The sequence below is a fragment of the Lontra canadensis genome, unplaced genomic scaffold, assembly GCF_010015895.1.
Source record: "Lontra canadensis isolate GAN:19392208 unplaced genomic scaffold, GSC_riverotter_1.0 scaffold11, whole genome shotgun sequence".
NCBI lineage: Eukaryota > Metazoa > Chordata > Mammalia > Carnivora > Mustelidae > Lontra > Lontra canadensis.
In genome coordinates, this window is record NW_022631005.1 from 10974496 (window position 1) to 10992571 (window position 18076).

The following is an 18076-nucleotide window of genomic DNA, read 5'->3' on the forward strand; positions in this document are numbered from 1 at the left end:
CATAGTACTGGAAGTCCTAGCTAGAGCAATTAGGCAAGATAAAGAAATAAAAGGCACTCAAATTGGTGAGGAAGAAATAAAATTGTCACTATTTGCAGATGACATGATACTATATTGAAAACCTTAAAGACTCCACCAAAACAAAAACAAAAACAAAAACAAAAAACTTTTAGAATAAAACAATAGAGTTGCAGGATACAAAATCAACATATGAAAATCTATTACATTTCCATACACTAATAAAGAACTATCAGAAAGAAAAATTAAGAAAACAATCCCACTTATAACTGCATCAAAAAGAATAAAATACCTAGGAATAAACTTAACCAAGGAGGTAAAAGACCCATACAGAGAAAACTACAAGACATTAATAAAAGAAATTGAATACACACACAAAAAAGAAAAGATATTCTGTGCTCATGGATTGGAAAAATCAATATTGTTAAAATGTCTATATTACCCAAAACAAGCTAGAAACCCAGTGCAATTCCTATCAAAATTCTAGTGGCGTTCTTCATAGAAATAGAACATGCAATCCTAAAATTTATATGGAACCACAAAAGACCCTGAGTAGCAAAAGCAATCTTGAGAAAGGAGAACAAAGCTGAAGGCATCATGCCCCCTGATTTCAAAGCTATAGTAATCAAAATCGTATAGTATGGGCACAAAAATACACACATAAATCAATGGAACAAAACAGACAGCCCAGAAACAAATGCATGCCCATATGGTCAATTAATCTACAACAGAGGAGGTGAGACTATACACTAGGGAAAAGACAGTCTCTTCAATAAATGGTACGGGGAAAACTGAACAGCTACATGCAAAAGAATGGAACTGGATCACTGCTTCACACCATACACAAAAATAAACTCAAAATGGATTAAAGACCTAATGTAAGACACCAAACCATAAAAATCCTAAAAGAAAACATAGCCAATAAACTCTTATACAACAGTCTAAGCAATATATTTTTGGATCGGTCTCTTCAGGCAAGGGCAATAAAAGCAAAAATAAACAGTTGGGACTATATCAAACAAGGAAGCTTCTGCACAGTGAAGAAAACCATCAAAATATAAAAAGGCAGACTACAGAATGGGAGAAGTTACTTGCAAAGGATACTTCCAATCAGGAGTATCAATATCTAAAATATAAAAGAATTTATACAACTTAATCCCAAAAAACCTGATTAAAAATGGGGCATGGTGGGACCTGAAAAGACATTTTTACATAAAAAATATACTGATGATCAACCAACACATGAAAAGATGCTCAACATCATTAATCACTAGGGAAATGCCAATCAAAAGCACAATGAGATATCAACTTGTAAATGTCAGAATGGCTATTATCAAAAAGACAAGAAATAACACATGTTGGCAAGGATGTAGAGAAAAGGGAACCCTTGTGCACTGTTGGTAGGAAGGTAAATTGGTACAGCCATGTGGAAAAACAGTATATAATTTCCTCAAAAACTTAAAAATAGAAATGCCATGACTCAGCAATTAGACTTTTGGGTATTTATCTAAAGAAAATAAAAACACTAACTCCAAAAGACTTATGTGCCTCCTCCCTCTGCCACCACCATGATCACTGAAACCGTATTTATAATAGCCAAAATATGGAAACAACTTCAGTGCCCATTAATGTGTAATTGGATAAAGAAGATACATATATAATATATATTATTATTCACCCATAAATATAATATATATATATTATTCACCCATAAAAATAATGAAATCTTACCATTTGTGACAACATGATAGGAACTTGAGGGCATTATGCTAAGTGAAATAAGTTAGAGAAAGACAAATACCATATGATTTCACTTATATGTGGAATCTGAAAAACACGCAAGTAAAAAACCAAGCCCATAGATACAGTGAATAGACTTGTGGTTGCCAAAAGTGGAGGGGCATGGGGAAATGGGTGGAGGGGGTCAAAATTCTAGTTATAGAATAAGTAAGTCATGGGGTTGTACAGCATAGTGACTATAGCTAATAATATTGTACTGCATATTTGAAAGATACTAAGAGAGAAAATCTTAAAAATTCCTATTAGAAGAAAAAAGCACTTCTAACTATGTAAGGCGACAGATGTTAACTAGAATTATGGTGGTCATTACACGATGCATAAAATGTCAAATCTGATATTACAGACACGATACTAATAAAATGTTATATGTCAATATGCCCCAATTTAAAAATAATAAATAAATAAATAAATGAGAATGACCAGAGATCACAAACTGAGGTTTTTCAAAGTCACTTTCAATATCTATAATTTTACTATGAAAAATAAAATGAATTCACTGTATAAACATTTATACTATTCAGATGTTTGTTTCCTGTTGCAGAAGAAACCATCAACAGAAAATACTTTCTATTTTTATCATCACTAACAGAACGGAAGGAGATTTAAAAATTAAGAGTTAATGGGACAGTATTTAGAAACATACATGCGCACACACTTTTATTTTTCCTGATTTAACAAAGAAAATGCTCTAGGGGAACTGTAGACCTGATTAAAAAGTCTGGTAATCTTTCCCTCTTTGATTTTCTGGGGCACTTAGTGCCTACATGTATCATTTGGTGTGAGTGAATTGTCTTGTATCTTCTCACGCATGTATTTCTTGCCTACACAAGATGAAAATGAACTCTTGGAAGGAAGTTCCCTGTGATCCCGAGCCCTACGTCTTATACATAACCCGAGTGCCTTAATCACTGGCTGACATGAACATTTGCAGGGAGGAGCCTGGTGAGATACACTTAAAACCTTTATTCATTGATTTACAAAATGTACAATATTTACAAAGTTTAGGCATTCATCCCATATTGACACAAATGCAATGGGGAGTCTGAAAATAAATAAGTGGCACATAGGTTAATGTACATATCACGGCTGTTTGCACTTCAAGCCGTCACCAACCGTGGGATTTAATGGAAAGTTTAATGTAGTAGAAAAGTTACACGGATGACCAGTCCTGGGCCTTCCACATGAATGGCCCTTGCTTGACTCCTTGAGGCTGGGGATGGTGAGCAAACCACTTTCTTTCAAGAGAATGAAACACCAGCCATTGTGATAGGCACACGAGGTGCGCGTGGCCACATCTGTGTAGAGTTTGTAGTGATTCCCTCAGGTGGCACCCGAGGGTGGCAGATGAGTTCGCATCACTGGGGACCTGGTCCTTCACACCAGACAGGAAGGCTCTGGCATGGTCGCTTTCTCATTAAGAACCAACATTTGGCCTTTGTCTCTTACCCACATTGCATGCAGTACTTGGCAGTTATCAGTGGAGAGTGGCCATGTGCAAAAATGGTACTTGTAGATATGTATAATGTCAAGTTTCACTGTCTTAGAGCATTTACAGCAGTTAACCTGCCACCTCTTTTAGCAAGAGGAATGAACTAGGAAGCTGTACCCTCCACCCCTGGAAGAAAAAACACCATCTAGAGGACACACACAAATGGTGTCCTTTAGAAGCAGGACTGGGCAAACTCCACATGAGCAGATGGACATTCCTGTGGTCAGGTCTGGAAGTTTTCCTAGGGGTGGTAATTCCATCTTCCCCTCCCTCTTCAACCCCACCTCAACCTGTAAGACCTAAATTGGAAGGAAAATGCTTCCTTTTTTTAAGCTTCTTAGAGCCTTAGTACCTTCATCTGTAGCGCGAAAATACTAGTAATATTCCCTAGAGGGTGCTTGCAGGTTTTATATGAATATATATATATATATATATATATATATATATATGCACTATATATGTATAGTGCTTAGCATAGTGCCTGCCACATAAAAGGTGCTTAGTAAGTGTCTTATTTTCTCTCCCTCTACTTCCCTCACCCCAATTACAAGCAATGTATTGATAAGCCTACCAAACTCTGATTTAAGGCCATTTGATGCAATTTAGATTATTTTATATCAGAGTTACCATTGTCAGTTTATATCTGGTAATCCCTGAGGGGGTCTCATATTATAAGCCACACACATTTTCCTGTGTAGGGCAGATGGACCCCGACAATGATGGCTCCACCAAATTTCATGCAGATATACTCCATAACCCTGCAGAGAAACTCATACCAGTGATGATCACCACCTGAATACTTCTGGGACAATACCATGGAAGAAACCATGAGCAAAAACCCTTAAGGCCAATGCATTCCTCTCACTCAAACATAAGTTAATTGTTTTTCAACACTGGTGCAAGTATTATAGATAACTTTGAAAAAACATATATCATAGGCTCTACCACTGTTGAAAATAAGTATTCTCATTTGGTCATTTCATTCATAATAAAGAATATTTTACAATATATTTAAGTTTCTAGTTATGCCATACAAAAATAAATATTGTATAAATGATTTACAAGGAAGAAGAACAAGTTGTAACTCAGGCAAAAAGTATAGGAAGGATGGCAAAAGTTTACCATCTACTTCAAAAGCAATCACCCAAATGAAAGAAAAATTCCCACTGGATCTTCTTACTAGTCTCACCATCACCCGACTTGCCACCTATTTCTTGTCTTAGGATATTGTCTTCTTTCCCTATCAATCTTGAGATAATGTGATGCAGAACCTTCTCCCTAAAGTCACTGGGGATTTGAAAGAGGAAGAACCCGGGAGTGCTCTCTGGCAATATGAAGTGCAGATGGGAGATCTGGCTAAGCCACTGACTGGGCCCTCATAGCGAACTTGGGTCAACCTCCACATATCTCTATCCTTTCATTCTGAAATCCTGTGTCTATTCTAGCTATGCCTGAATAGAACCCCATGAGTGGAGAAAACCCCTTCCTGCTTTAGGACTCTTAGGATACCCTTTGGCCCAGGTAGAATTCAGGATCTCATGGAGCACAATGAGGTTCCAAATCAAGGCCAATCTCACCAATTATAATGAAAGGATACACAGCTACTTTGTGGATGCTAGTTCCATTAAGTTGGGAAAGATCCTTCTCCAGCTACCCCTCCCCCTATGCAACAAACTTATGATTGGTTTTTATTTCTTGCACAGAGCAGAGGGACTTTGATTCCCACCATTGGGAGAAGAATGTTGGGAAAATTAAGTTGGACAACTGCTTACTACTTTTCCAGAGATTCTGACTGAGTCAGAATCTCCAAGGAAATAGTCCATTCATTTCAGAATCAAAGTTTTACAATTCTAAAGCTATAAATAAATTCATGATTATATTTAAACCAGTGGTCCTTTACCTTTCTCCTGAAGAACACATATCTATGCATGTCTGTATAACATACTGTCTAATATCTCAGAGGATCCCAGGACCCCCTATGGATCATGCATGTATTCCACATTAAGAGCCTCAGATCTCAATAAATGCAGACTTATTTCCTGGAGTGAAAAGAAAGGTTTGTGGTATACAACTCAGGGTTTGTTTGGGGGCAGGCTGGCTTTGATGAGGTCTTGGGCTTGGAATGACTGCACTGAAGCAATGCTTGTTCCTCATGGTAGGTGGAAATGTTTGGCTGTGAAGACACATGTGAGTGTCATGTTTTCACATGTCTAACTATTGTCAAGCCAATGACTCATGCAATGACCATGGACCATGGACCATGGAAATCTCCATGGACTGCTACTATACATGGCACCTTGGAGCTGCTATAATGTGAGTCCCAACCACATCCACAAACAGGACACCATCACTGACATGAAGTGTGGGTGCCCATTTGTCTGATTTATGGGTGACGTTGTGGCAAATGTGGCATCAGTTTCATTTCGGGGGAGTGGCAAGTTACAGATATTTCCTTCACAACAGGAAGTGCAGACCTGAAAGAAAGGAAGAGAAACAGAAGGCTGATGAGAAGCTGGCAGATCTTGGAAGGAGGTAAGGATTTTTAGAAGGAATGGTCTCCCTCACAGTCAGACTGAAATGAGAACTACATGTTCCACAAAAGAGGCACCAACCCTGCATTTAAGGAAGTGGGATGAAATTTCATCTGGAAGCAATTTGATCAACGTGGAAACCCTCTGGACTAAGCTTCAAGGAACAAGAGTTCTGTTTTTGACATCCCACCAGGTGGTTATTACATGGTTCTACAACCTTCCTAAGTCTCAGCTTTTCCATCTGTGAAATAGGAATTATAATACTCTACTATCTCAAAGAAACCCCTTCTGACTACTTGAAGACACCATTCAGAGGGTAAATAAACTTTCACTTGCCAAATTTCCACAGTGTAAGTGAAGTGAAAACAATCCAATTTAAAATTAACTATTTACTTTCATTAGAATTGTCTATATAACTACTCTCATTCTTGTGCGTGAGTTAAAATTTGGAGGGTTTTCATTAATGGAATTATTCCTGCTTTATACTACCTTATTCGTAGACTGTAGGAAAGAAAGAAACCTAAAGGATTGTTGGCTGAAATTATTTGGGGCCATGACTACACGAAGTACAGACCAGTAGCTTCAGCATCACCTGGGAGTCTCTTAGAAATGCAGAATCTCAAACCTCACTCCAAATTTAGTGAATCAGAATCTGCATTTTAACAAGATCCCCAACTGATCCGTATGCACAGTAGTACTCAAAAAATTCTCTGATGGTCAATATCCTATTTAGTCATTATCCTGCAAGGATCTGAGGCTGGTCACAGTTGACATGGGCTAGGAGGACATCTTGAGGAGAGAAACTGATAATCTTGAGGAGAGAAACTGAAGGTCAGAAGTGAGCCTGAATGCTGTCAGACAGAATTACCAGCTCTGTGACCTGAGCATATGATGTCACTTCTCTGATCTTTAAATTTTTCCATGATAAACTAGCCACAATAAAGCCTGAGAGCCTAGCTTGCTGGTGGTGGGGTGGAGAGTGAGATAAAACCCTTGGTTTACCTTTTACATTTCAAACCAGGATCAAGTCAGCAGATTATATTTTAAATCTGAATTCCTAGTGTATTTCACAAGTTGCTTGAAAATCAGGTGTCTTCTACTAAATGCTACTAAACATGGCGTTCCAGAGTTTTGAGAGCAGAAGTTGCCTCTGAGCACCAGGAAGGCAGCCAGAAGGGGAGAAGTGAGCCAACTCCAAATAAAGGCGAAGGCCTGATATACAAGATTATATGTGGAGCCAGATCTGGACAGCCAGCAGGAAGAGTCAGGGGCATTCCCCATTCCAACCACCGTCAGGCTGCCTTCCTCTGGTCCTTCATATTCTCTTTCAAGGCTGCACTTGAAGTTCATTTAACACTCAGTGCTTCTGTATAGGCACCAGATGGGAGTAAACCCACAAGGAGATGGTTCTCTGATCACCTACTCAAATGATTCAGGACCCAAGGGATGCCTTCCCCCAGTCAGCATTCCAATGAAGACAGGAGCCTCACTTCACAGATAGTTGTCAAAGCTAAACTGCTGTGGCCATCCTCAGCAGAATGAATTGTTGCTACGTCTGCATTACCATTGAGGAAATAACACTTCCCTAATTCCTCATCCTTCTGGTGGCTTGATTACTTTCTTCTGCGTAAAGAAAGGGCTTACGGTAATTTTCAATACCCTCTTGGTGTTGTGTTTGGATAATTTATATGGGCTTTCCTCTGCTCCGATATAAATTTATCCTCTTAGAGCAAACAGGAAAGGAGAATTGTCCCATCATTGGTATAAAGACTGTCAAAAGCCAGGCTATATCAGGGAGTGAGAATTTGCTCATGAGCACTGGCACACATCTGCAGCAGAGGAAGGCTGACTGTGCTGTACCCATCACTTGCTTTGTTGCCCAGACCTTGTGGCCTTCATGTTCAGAATCTCTGCAGCCAGTGGACAAGCACTCTTCCAGTGGGACGCAGCGTTTGGTGACAGAGATACTGTTTCCTGTGACTTCCATTGTATGCTGAGTGTAGCAGTATCTGGTCTCTGTCAACAGAAAAAATATGTTTCAATTGAGATGGGAAATGTTAGCCCAACCTGCCTGGAATGGAAACAACAGGAGTATCAACACTACAAGTCTTGAAGAGATTTAACAGCACATGAGACGGACACTGTGTTGAGTTTCTGTCCAATCCCAAAGACGTCCTTGGAGAGATGCACTTCTGCACGGTAGGAGGAGAGCCTTCTGAAGAACACTGGTCTCTCTGCCTGTCATCATCCCCATAAGTCAAGATATAATGGTGTCATTCTTTGTCTTTCAAAAAAATTTTCCCACTGTATTGATTTTTATTTTGGGGGATGAGAGGCTTGGAGGGATGATTAGGATGCGAGAGTCCGCAATTTTCAGGAAGATTAAAGGGGTGAAAAAGTTCAATGAATACAGGTTAAAGAATAAAGAAGTTAGGCAGGTAACAATGGTCTTCAAGGAATTAAAAGGCTATAGCAGAAGCTGGGTGTGTGTGTTGTGTGTATGTGTGTGTGTGTTTTGGAAATAGCTATTTCCATGTAAGGGCTGAACAATTAAAAGTAGATTCATTGTATCTTGAGAAAATGACTTTATCCAAAAGAAAGAACTTCTTGACAATAAGTATAGCTGGATCCTAGAATTTAACCCCACAATGAAGGTGTGGAAATGAAGGAGAATCATTTCTCCCTAGTATGATTTCTAGGATGGCAGATGTAGACGGATCATGATGTAAGTTTCTAGACATCCCTTAAAGTCTTAGGAATCCAAAAACTTAAGGTTTTTCCCAAACTACCATGGAGAATTTTTCTACTTCTAATTTAAAGACCAAAGAAAAATGGCTTTGTCAAAGTAATTCTTTAAGGCCTCTAGGCAGTGTTCAGCTTTCTAAGCCTGGGATTTAGGAAAATGTTCCTGCTCCACTTTCAGATTGAAAAAGAAAATGAATAATTCTTAAGAAATGTCACCGAGCTGTTTTTCATCCATATCTTGGACTCAATTTTGCATGCTTTATACATTTTGGATATTTAGTGGCTAATGTGGAATTATGACCTTCTATGATATTATTTATTAGGCAATAAAAATTCCCCCCACCAGATTCTGTCACAATTTTGGCAGCTTTGAACCAAAGTACTAAAGTCCAAAGAAAGAAGCTTAAGAATTTCAGGCCTTGAGAATGAGCTAATACAGACCACATTGATACATCTTGAGATAAGTTAGGAAAATTCAGGGTTCTTAACAATCTTCCCAAACACTCCCACCTGACAGGAACCTGAGTGACCTCTGACTGAGTCTTGCCAAGGACAGTGATGGGTACACTATTGGGGAGTGTGCCTGGGCTGAGTTTAGTCAATGCCCTCCCCCAAATGCTATCCCCACAGTGCACCCTGACCAGAATTTTGTCAGTGGGAATCAGGTCAAGGAGCCCTAGCTAGCTCAGGGTCCTGGGGAGCTCTTTGCGAGTGCAGTATGTAAGGCAACCCTATGAGCTCACAGGAAAGGTTGGAAGTTTTGCACCAGGCAATGATTCTCCCAAAGTCCTAAAATATTTTAAAATTGGAGTGACTGTTTTTTTGATGCCAAGGAGGTGGCAGATCTCTGATTTTTTAAGCCTGTGACAGGTTTTAGCAAATGGAGACCAGTAGCCTGAGAGATTTACCACATTTCCCAAAGAGGACTAGTTGACCTCTTTGGTACCAGACTTGGACATTTACCGTCATGACAAGTACACCTTTCCCACCGGGAGCACCTTCAGATGTTCATGAAACCATTAAAGACAGGAATGCCCCTATTTCCTGTCTCCTCTTCACGCAGATAACCAGGAGGAGCTGCCAGAGGTTTTATTGCTCCAAAGGTAAATCTGAGCAGATAAGATCAAACATTTATGGAGTAAGTAAACCACTACATGTTTTCAGTTTTGGAAACTGGGTTTGTCCCCCAAGCATTAAATTCTCCTGTCTTCAGTAAGCCCTGAATAAGAATTGGTGAACTTGATATAACTACTTTTTGTTCTTACTTTTGTGTCCATAATAAACTCTCTTTTAATTTATTAATTGGAAATTTATTCCACTGCAGAGATAGCTTTTTTTTTTTTTCAGGGAAATATGCAAAGCCCGGTACCTAATAAGCTAATTCTTGCCATCCTGGGGAGAGAAAAATGATCAGCGATGAGGCTAGATAAAAAATTTTCTTACACTTGCCATATCTAACCCATGAAACAAAGATATTTTAAGAACACCCCATTACTTCTAGCAGCAGCTACCTTAGATCTGAAGCATTAATCCATTCTACTTCTTATCTTACAAAAACCCCTAGGTGAGTTATGAAATGTTAACGTTAAAAAAAAAATCTTCTACAGTGAAATAAGTTTTGGAAATATTCAAATAAAATTGAACAGATTTCTTTAGAACACAACTTAGGAGAGCCTTGAATGTGTATGGTGATCTCCAAGGCGAGGGGGGGGGGCACACAGGCAGCATTTCCCAAGCAGGACAAGGTGGACCACATGTGGCTTATCACGGGGCTGTAGGATTGATAAAAAAGGAGTTTCAGCCACAAAGCATTGCTCTCCACGCATTCTGAATAATCCTTGGGTTAGTAATGAGGTTACAGGAGAATCAAGCCTGCTGATAACTTCACACTAAAAGGATTTCAAAGGCTTTTATCTAAAAGATAAAAGATGGATTTGAATTTCTACCAGGTTAGTTTCAGCCTCTAAAATCTCATATTCTGCAACTGCAAGGTATTCCCAGAGGCTGTGAAACAAAAGTCTTTCACTTTAAGACTCACAGGCATGCAACTGAAAGCAGAACTGGGTATAAGAGGGCTTAATCAACTAGTAGAAAACACAAAATATATAATTTTTTATGAAATACACACACATACACACACACACACACACAGAAGTTCCATAACCTAGTTCTGAAATTTAAAAAAATGTTCAAAGCTAAAATGTAAATTACCAATTCCATTTTACCCACCAATATTCAGTTTCTAATAACAGAAGCTGTATTTAAACAAAATATACAGCAAATGATTTGAATTAAAAATAACCAACTCTTTGGTAAAAGACTTCCTCACTACTCAGTTATTCCCTATGGGTCCACTAGTTTTTTTGTTTTGTTTTGTTTTTTTACAAACATATATAATGATTAAAGTGATGCCAGAGAACCACTCACCATGTGTGAGAAAATTAACGGGAGGAATATAGTTTTAATCATAGTATTACAAATTATATTGAAAAAATAAAAGTCTAGTGGCAGCTGCCAGGCACTCCCAGCCTGATTGCTGACTGTGCCCTCAGCCCTTCACATCTGGCTCTGCTCCTCCCAGGCCCTCCTCTGCAATGACTGTTTGCCTAAGTGTCCCATTGTTTGCCCTTTTCCCATGTGTGACCCCAAAGGATCTACTTTGTATAATGTAGATCTGGCATCTACTGTGTATAATGTCCTCTGCATGATTTCCCTGGGCTTCAGAGTTTTGTCTTCTAGATTTTCACCTGCATCTCTGGTCTCTTTTTTCCCTATACTTTCCTTAACCTGAACGTTGATATTCTTCCATGTTCTGTTCTTGAACCTCTTCTCACTTAAGTGACTTCATTCAACCTCTGATGACATTATCTTCAGTCTGATACTCTCTCGCAAACTAGAGAACTAATCTCCAGCGATCTCCTGCACATGGCCAGCAGAACCTCACACCTCATGTATCTCAAACAAATCAAATTCCCCGTTTGTCTTCTTGTGTTTCTATCTTAGGAAGGGACATCCTGAGATGTGGCACCTCCACCCTGGACTTGGAAATTCAGAATCAGCTCAGAATTCTCTTCCCAAACTCTTCTTCAAGTTCCCTGAAATATCTCAATTATCCTTTTAATCTTTCTGTTCCATTTTCCATTTTCCCAGTGCGGGACCTCATCATTTCCTATCTTCTTTGTCTATGACTTCTCTCCTTTCTAACGCAGATGCTGGACAACCACCAGATATATTACTGGAACCAAGGTCGGATAATGCCTCTCACTGCCTATGAGAGCCTAAGTCAACCCTACCTGTCGAGGAGCCTCTGCTGCCTACTGCCAGGTTTATTTAGCCTACTGGAGTGGCCAGTAGGTGGTCCACTGTTTTCTCCCTGCTCCTAAAGCTGTGTCAAGAGTGTAAGAGTAACTTTGCTTCACTGCTAAAGGAACCGATTACATTTATAACTCACATCTTGAAACTCAGCACTTCTTATTATTCAATATTCCACTTGATCTAGGCCCAGACTACCTCATGATTGCTTGCTGGATATTTGAGACACGACATTACAGGACACCTGGGTGGCTCAGTTGGTTGAGACATGACGTTACAGCTTTTGATCATTTTTCACAACAAAAAATTTCCCCCTATCTTCTGCTCCTGGAAACCTGTTCTTCAGGATTCAATCTAAATGTGATGAATTCTGTGGAACCTTCCTTGATTTTCCTCCCAACCAGGTTCACAGACCTTCTTAGCTTCCTCATTTGGTATGTCTGGCTTTCCTTCTAATCAGTTTCTCAACATGAGCACAATTGAAGTTTGTTTGTTTGTTTGTTTGTTTGTTTTTACTGACTGATTTTTTTAAATTGATGTTTTATTATTTTGAGATAATTATAGATTCACATGAGCTTGTAAGAAATAATACAGAGGGACCCCTTCACATACTTTTCCCCAAATGGCAACATGATGCAAAATTATGGTACAGTGTCACAATCAGGATGTTGACATTGATACAGTCAAGATACAGAACATTTCTATCTCACAAGGATCACTCATGTCAACTTTTCATTCTCACATCCTCATCCCACCTTCCTCCAACCGCTCCTTAATCCTTGGCAACTACTAATCTGCACTCCATTTCTATAACTTTGTTCTTTTAAGCATGTTGTATAAATGAACTCATACAGTATGTAAACTTTTAGGATTAGGCATATTCACTCAGCCTTATTCACTTGAAAGTTATCCAGATTGTTGTATCAACAGTTTGCTAATTTTTGTATTCCATGAGTAGTATTCCATGCCATGGATGTATCAAGGTTGGTTTAACCATTCACCCATTGAAAGGCTATCTAGGTTTGGGATATTATTAGTAAAGCTGCAATCAACACTTGTATTAAGGCTTTTGTGTGAACATAGGTTTTCATTTCTCTGGGATAAATGTTCAGCAGTGGAATTACTAGGTTATATGGTACGTGCCTATTTAGTTGTTTAAGGAACTGCCATACTATTTTCAAGAGTAGCTGTGCCATTTTATACTCCCACTAGCAATATATACATGATGCAGTTTCTCCTAATTCTTACTGGCACTTGATGGTGTTCCTATTTTTCTTTTTTAAGTTTAGCCATTCTGATAGATGTACAGTGATAACTCATGTTTTTAATTTGCATTTTCCTGATGGCTAATGATGTTGAACATGTGCTTATTTGCCATCTATTTATCTTCCTTGGTGAAATATTTATTCATGTTTTTTGTCCTTTTCTTAATTATTTTGTTTTTTTACTATTGTATTTTGAGAATTCTTTATATATTTTAGTCCTAGTCCTTTGTCAGATATTTGATTAGTAAATATTGTATGTCAGTTTCTTGTTTGTCTTTTTGTCCTCTTTATAGGGTCTTATGTAGAACAAAGGTTTTTAATTTTGATAAAGTCCTGTTTACCACTTTTTCCTTTTATAGATCACACTTCTTATAGCAAGTCTAAGAACTCTTTGCCTACCCCTAGATTTCAGAGATTTTCTCCTGCGTTTTTTTCCTAAATGTCATGTAGTTTTATATTTGGCATTTAAGTCTGTGATTAATTTTGAGTTAACTTTTGTAAAGGTTATTATACTTAGGTTAAGGTTCATTTTTTGCTCATGGATGTCCAAATTCTCCAGGACATTTGTTGAAAAGGCTCTTTCCTCTAGTGAATCAGATTTTATATCCTTGTCAAAAATAAGTTGGGCATATTTTTGAGAGTCTCTTTCTGAGATCTCTGTTTGTTCTATTGATCTGTGTTGCTATCCCTCTGACGATACTACTGTCTTGATTTCTGTAACTATATGAGAAATCTTGAAAGAGGGTAGATTGGTTCCTCCCACTTTATTTTTTTATCAAAATTATTTTAGCTATTCTAGTTTCTTATCTTTCCATATAAATTATACAATAATCTTGTCTATAACTACAAACGATTTTGTTAGAATTTTGATAGGAATTGTGTAAAACCTGCACATAAGTTTGGAGAGAAATGACATCTTTACTATGTTGAGTTTTCAATTCATGAACATGGTATCTATTTACTTAAATTTTCTCTGAATTCTTTCATTAGCATTTATGATTTTAGCATACAAGTCTTTAAATGTTTTATTAGATTTACATTGAAGTATTTAATTCTTTTGAACAATTGTAAATGGTATTATATTTTTAAATCCAATGACCACATGTTAATTGATAGTATATATAAGTTGAATTTTTCCAAAATTGAATTTTATGTGTTAGTCTTAGTATCTTGTAATCTAGCTGAACTTATTAGTTCTAGGAGTTTTGTGTAGATTTGCTGGGATTTCCTACTTAGAAAATCATGTCGTCTGTGAGATGGGACAGTTTTATTTCTTCCTTTCCAATCTGCACACCTTTTATTTCCGTTTCTTGCTTTATTGCACTGGGTAGAACTTTCAGCATGATGTTGGATAAGAGTGGTGAAAGAGACATTCTTGCCCAGACCTTGATCTTACCAGAAAAGTATTTTGTCTTTCACTAGTAAGTATAATGTTTGCTACAGTTTTTTAAAATAAATATTCTTTATCAGGTTGAGGAAGTTTCTCACATGCTGTTTTTTTCTGAAAGTTTTTGAACATGAATGGTATTGAATTTTGCCAAATGCTTTTTCTGCCTCAGTTGATATTAACACGTGACTTTATTATCTTTAGCCTGTTAATACTGTGGATTATACTGATTGATTTTAAATATTGAACCAGCCCTGCATCCCTGAAATGAGTCACACTTGGTCAGGCTTATTTTTAAATATTGCTAAATTCTATTCGTTTAATATTACAGTAAGGATGTTTGAGACTATATTCATAAGGAATATTAGACTGCAGGTTTTTGTTGTTGTTATTGTTTTTGGTACTTAGTCTGGTTTTAGATTCAGGGTAATTATAGATTCTAGATAAACTGCACAACAGAATACCTTAGATTAGGTGGCTTAAACAGCAGAAATTTATTTTCTCACAATTCTGGAGGCTGAAAGTCCAAGTTCAAGGTGTCAGCAGGGTTGATTTCTTCTGAGACCTCTCTCCTTGGCTCACAGATGGGCAACTTTCCATCTGTGAACATCTTTACATGTTCCTTCCTCTGTGTGTGTCTATGTCCTAATCTCCCCTTTATCACCGAACCTGACTTACCACTTTAAGGATCCTATCTTCAAACACAATCACATTCAGAAGTACTGGATGTTAGGACTTCACATGTGAATTTTGGGAGGACACAACTGAGCTGCCTATAACAGGATCTTTGGTGGAAGAGATAGTAACCAAATTATCATGTAAGTTACATGTCATGTAACTTACAGTCATGTAGGAAGACTCTGGGCTGTTGAAAATAATCAATTTCTTAATCAAGGTGCTGCTTCCATAATGTGTTCAATTTGCGGAAATTCATCACGCTGTTCACTATTCTGTGTATGTTACATCTCAATTACAAGTTCCAGTGAAATGGAAAGTGAAAGAAAAAAGAATCCAAGATAAAAGAAAATAGGCTTATGAAAAGAACGAGCTACAAACTGAGTCTCAGATAAGCTCAATTATTTAAAGTGTATCCCAATTAGAAATTATCACATGGTCTCTGATACCCAGACATCTGATTAATCTCTTGGCTTTCCTGGTCCTATCAATCACTCTCCACAGACCTCTAAAAGACACTCTTTTCTTTTCTTGCCCCAAGTAAAAAATTCTTCAAGGCAGAAATTAAAAATAAATGAATACTTACTAACTTCACTGAGTCATAACTGTCCTCCTTTACCCTACAGTTGACACCACCTGAAGAAACTGCCAAACAGATACTTTCCTGGTTTTTGTTTTTGTCTTGTCTTAAACAAAACAAAACAAAACAAAACAAAACATCATCCATACCTCCTAAGGACAGGTGACTTGTTAAGTTGAGGAAACTCTCTTTTAAGGCAAATCACTGAAATTCAGAAAGCTATGTGCTTATTAGGCAAAAGGCAAAAAATGTGGTTGGGAAGGTATGTCAAAGTAATGAGGATAAAGAGGACCTTCCTGTGAACAGTAGTTAAAATAAAAGTGATAAGAAAGAAGCATCAAACAGATGCTTCCTATCTGAGGCAATTATGTTAATAGAAAATACTTGGGCTAAACCACTGTGAAATGGAGCAGGTTAGATGAATCCAGGGTGTCAAAAGAAAACCCATCTTGTTTAGGCTATTAGAATGAGGGTTAAAAATTGCTGGAAAAGTTCTAATTAAAGAATAGATCTGGGAATTAAAATGTCAGCTGAAATGAACTAGCTTGTACCTTCTTACCAAAAAACAATAAAATAAAATTACAATAGCCAGATGGAACTAAAACAATAGAAATCCATGTGGAAGCATCGATGTGCTACCAAGGCAGATAGGATTTGAAGAGCAAAACCAGTGAAATGAACTACACGTTGAGTTGGGCCTGACATTCTACACCTGTTCTCCCCTCAAGGCACTTATGGACTCCAAAGTTGCACACGCAGAAGCTGAGAAACCAAGCAGAAAACACTGTGAAGGGGTAGAGAAGCTACACAGAACCTTGGTTATTCTCAAGGGAACTGGGAGGCATGAACAGAAAATCAGAGGCAGCAGGGTAGCCAGGAGAGAAGGGAAATGCAGAGAAGTTAGGCTGCAGTCTGAGTACAGAATTCTAAGGCTGGCGGTATTTACTTTCAGTGCCTTAAAAATATCATTCCATTAACCTCGAGCTTCTACTGTTTCTGTCAACACTAAGCATTGACAGGGTTGTGCAGCAGCTGGCACTCTTAGGCACCGATGGGGAGAGCATACATTGGTCCAGTCAGTCTGGAAAACTGCCACACAGAATCTGGTAAGGCCAAAGCACACATATCATGTGCCCAGCAACCCCCAACATGGGCTAGACCTAGCAGAAATAAAGACATACATGTACCAAAACGCATGTACAAGAATGCTCACGACAGTCAAAACCTGGAGACAATCCAAAAGTCCATCAAGAGTGGAATGGATGGGGGCGCCTGGGTGGCTTAGTGGGTTAAAGCCCCTCCTTGGGCTCAGGTCATAATCCCACGGTCCTGGGATCAAGCCCCACATCGGGCTCTCTGCTTGGCAGGGAGCCTGCTTCCCCTCCTTCTCTCTCTGCCTGCCTCTCTGCCTACTTGTGATCTCTGTCAAATAAATAAATAAAAATATTTTTTTAAAAAAGAGTGGAATGGATGAATTTCAGTACATATACATCCGTGAGACTAACTCTGTGGCTCAAATACATGGATGACTCTCACATAGAAAATGTGAAAAAGAAAGGAATACATTCTGTGATTCCACTTATATACAGCTCAGTGACCGTAGTCACAATTGTGTTACCTCCGGGAGATGGGGTGTAGCGACTGGGGGACCCTAGTGGCCTTCTGAAGTTCTGTTACTTAACATGGGTGACAGACACATAGCCTGTTCACTTGGTAAAATTTCAAAGAGCTCAGCACCTGTGATCTATACACTTTCTGGCATGGATGTTACACTTTAATTTTAAAATTTCTACTTTAAAAAAAGGAAGTCTAAAACTTCCATTTAGCAATATGCCAAGATAGGTTGCCTAAACACCACTTCATTACACAGAAGCCAGGAATGTCAGATAACATAGCCAATACAGACATAGCCAATACTGTCTGTAGACATACAAATGAACTCTGCTGAACTTAAGAGAAATTCTAAGGGCCAACGCTCGGTTCTAAGTTCTCTACCCAGGATAGAGGTGGGGGCTGGGAGATGTTAATAGATAGGCCATAAGAAGATGTGAAGCCTGGGGTCGTGATGGGGTTTAGAGCTAGAATAAAGACCCCTTTAGAACGGTAGAAACCTTAAAGGGCTATATCCTAACATTCCCTAAAAGAGAAAAAAAGAATCCACCATAGGTGAAGTAACACAGAAAGGCTGTCTGTCTCAGCCTGGGTTCCATCTGAAAGAAGTCAATGATAAAGAAGTCTTTCCTGAAAATTTGTAACCATGGAGCTTGTCTTCAG

The 18076-nt window shown here is 38.3% G+C and overlaps 1 protein-coding gene across 4 annotated transcripts in view; it reads right to left on the reverse strand.

The window, feature by feature from the left end:
* Nucleotides 1–3159: 3159 nt before the first annotated feature.
* LYPD6 (LY6/PLAUR domain containing 6) overlaps nucleotides 3160–18076 on the reverse strand; it is a 122273-nt gene continuing 107356 nt past the window's right edge. For all 4 annotated transcript variants that reach the window (XM_032856091.1, XM_032856089.1, XM_032856088.1 and 1 more), the window contains 2 exons: nucleotides 7724–7854; nucleotides 3160–5781 (listed from right to left, as the gene is read on the reverse strand). In XM_032856091.1, the coding sequence (XP_032711982.1) occupies nucleotides 5614–5781; nucleotides 7724–7854 (299 nt within the window). In that variant the 3' untranslated portion in view covers nucleotides 3160–5613. The remainder of the gene's footprint in view (nucleotides 5782–7723; nucleotides 7855–18076) is intronic.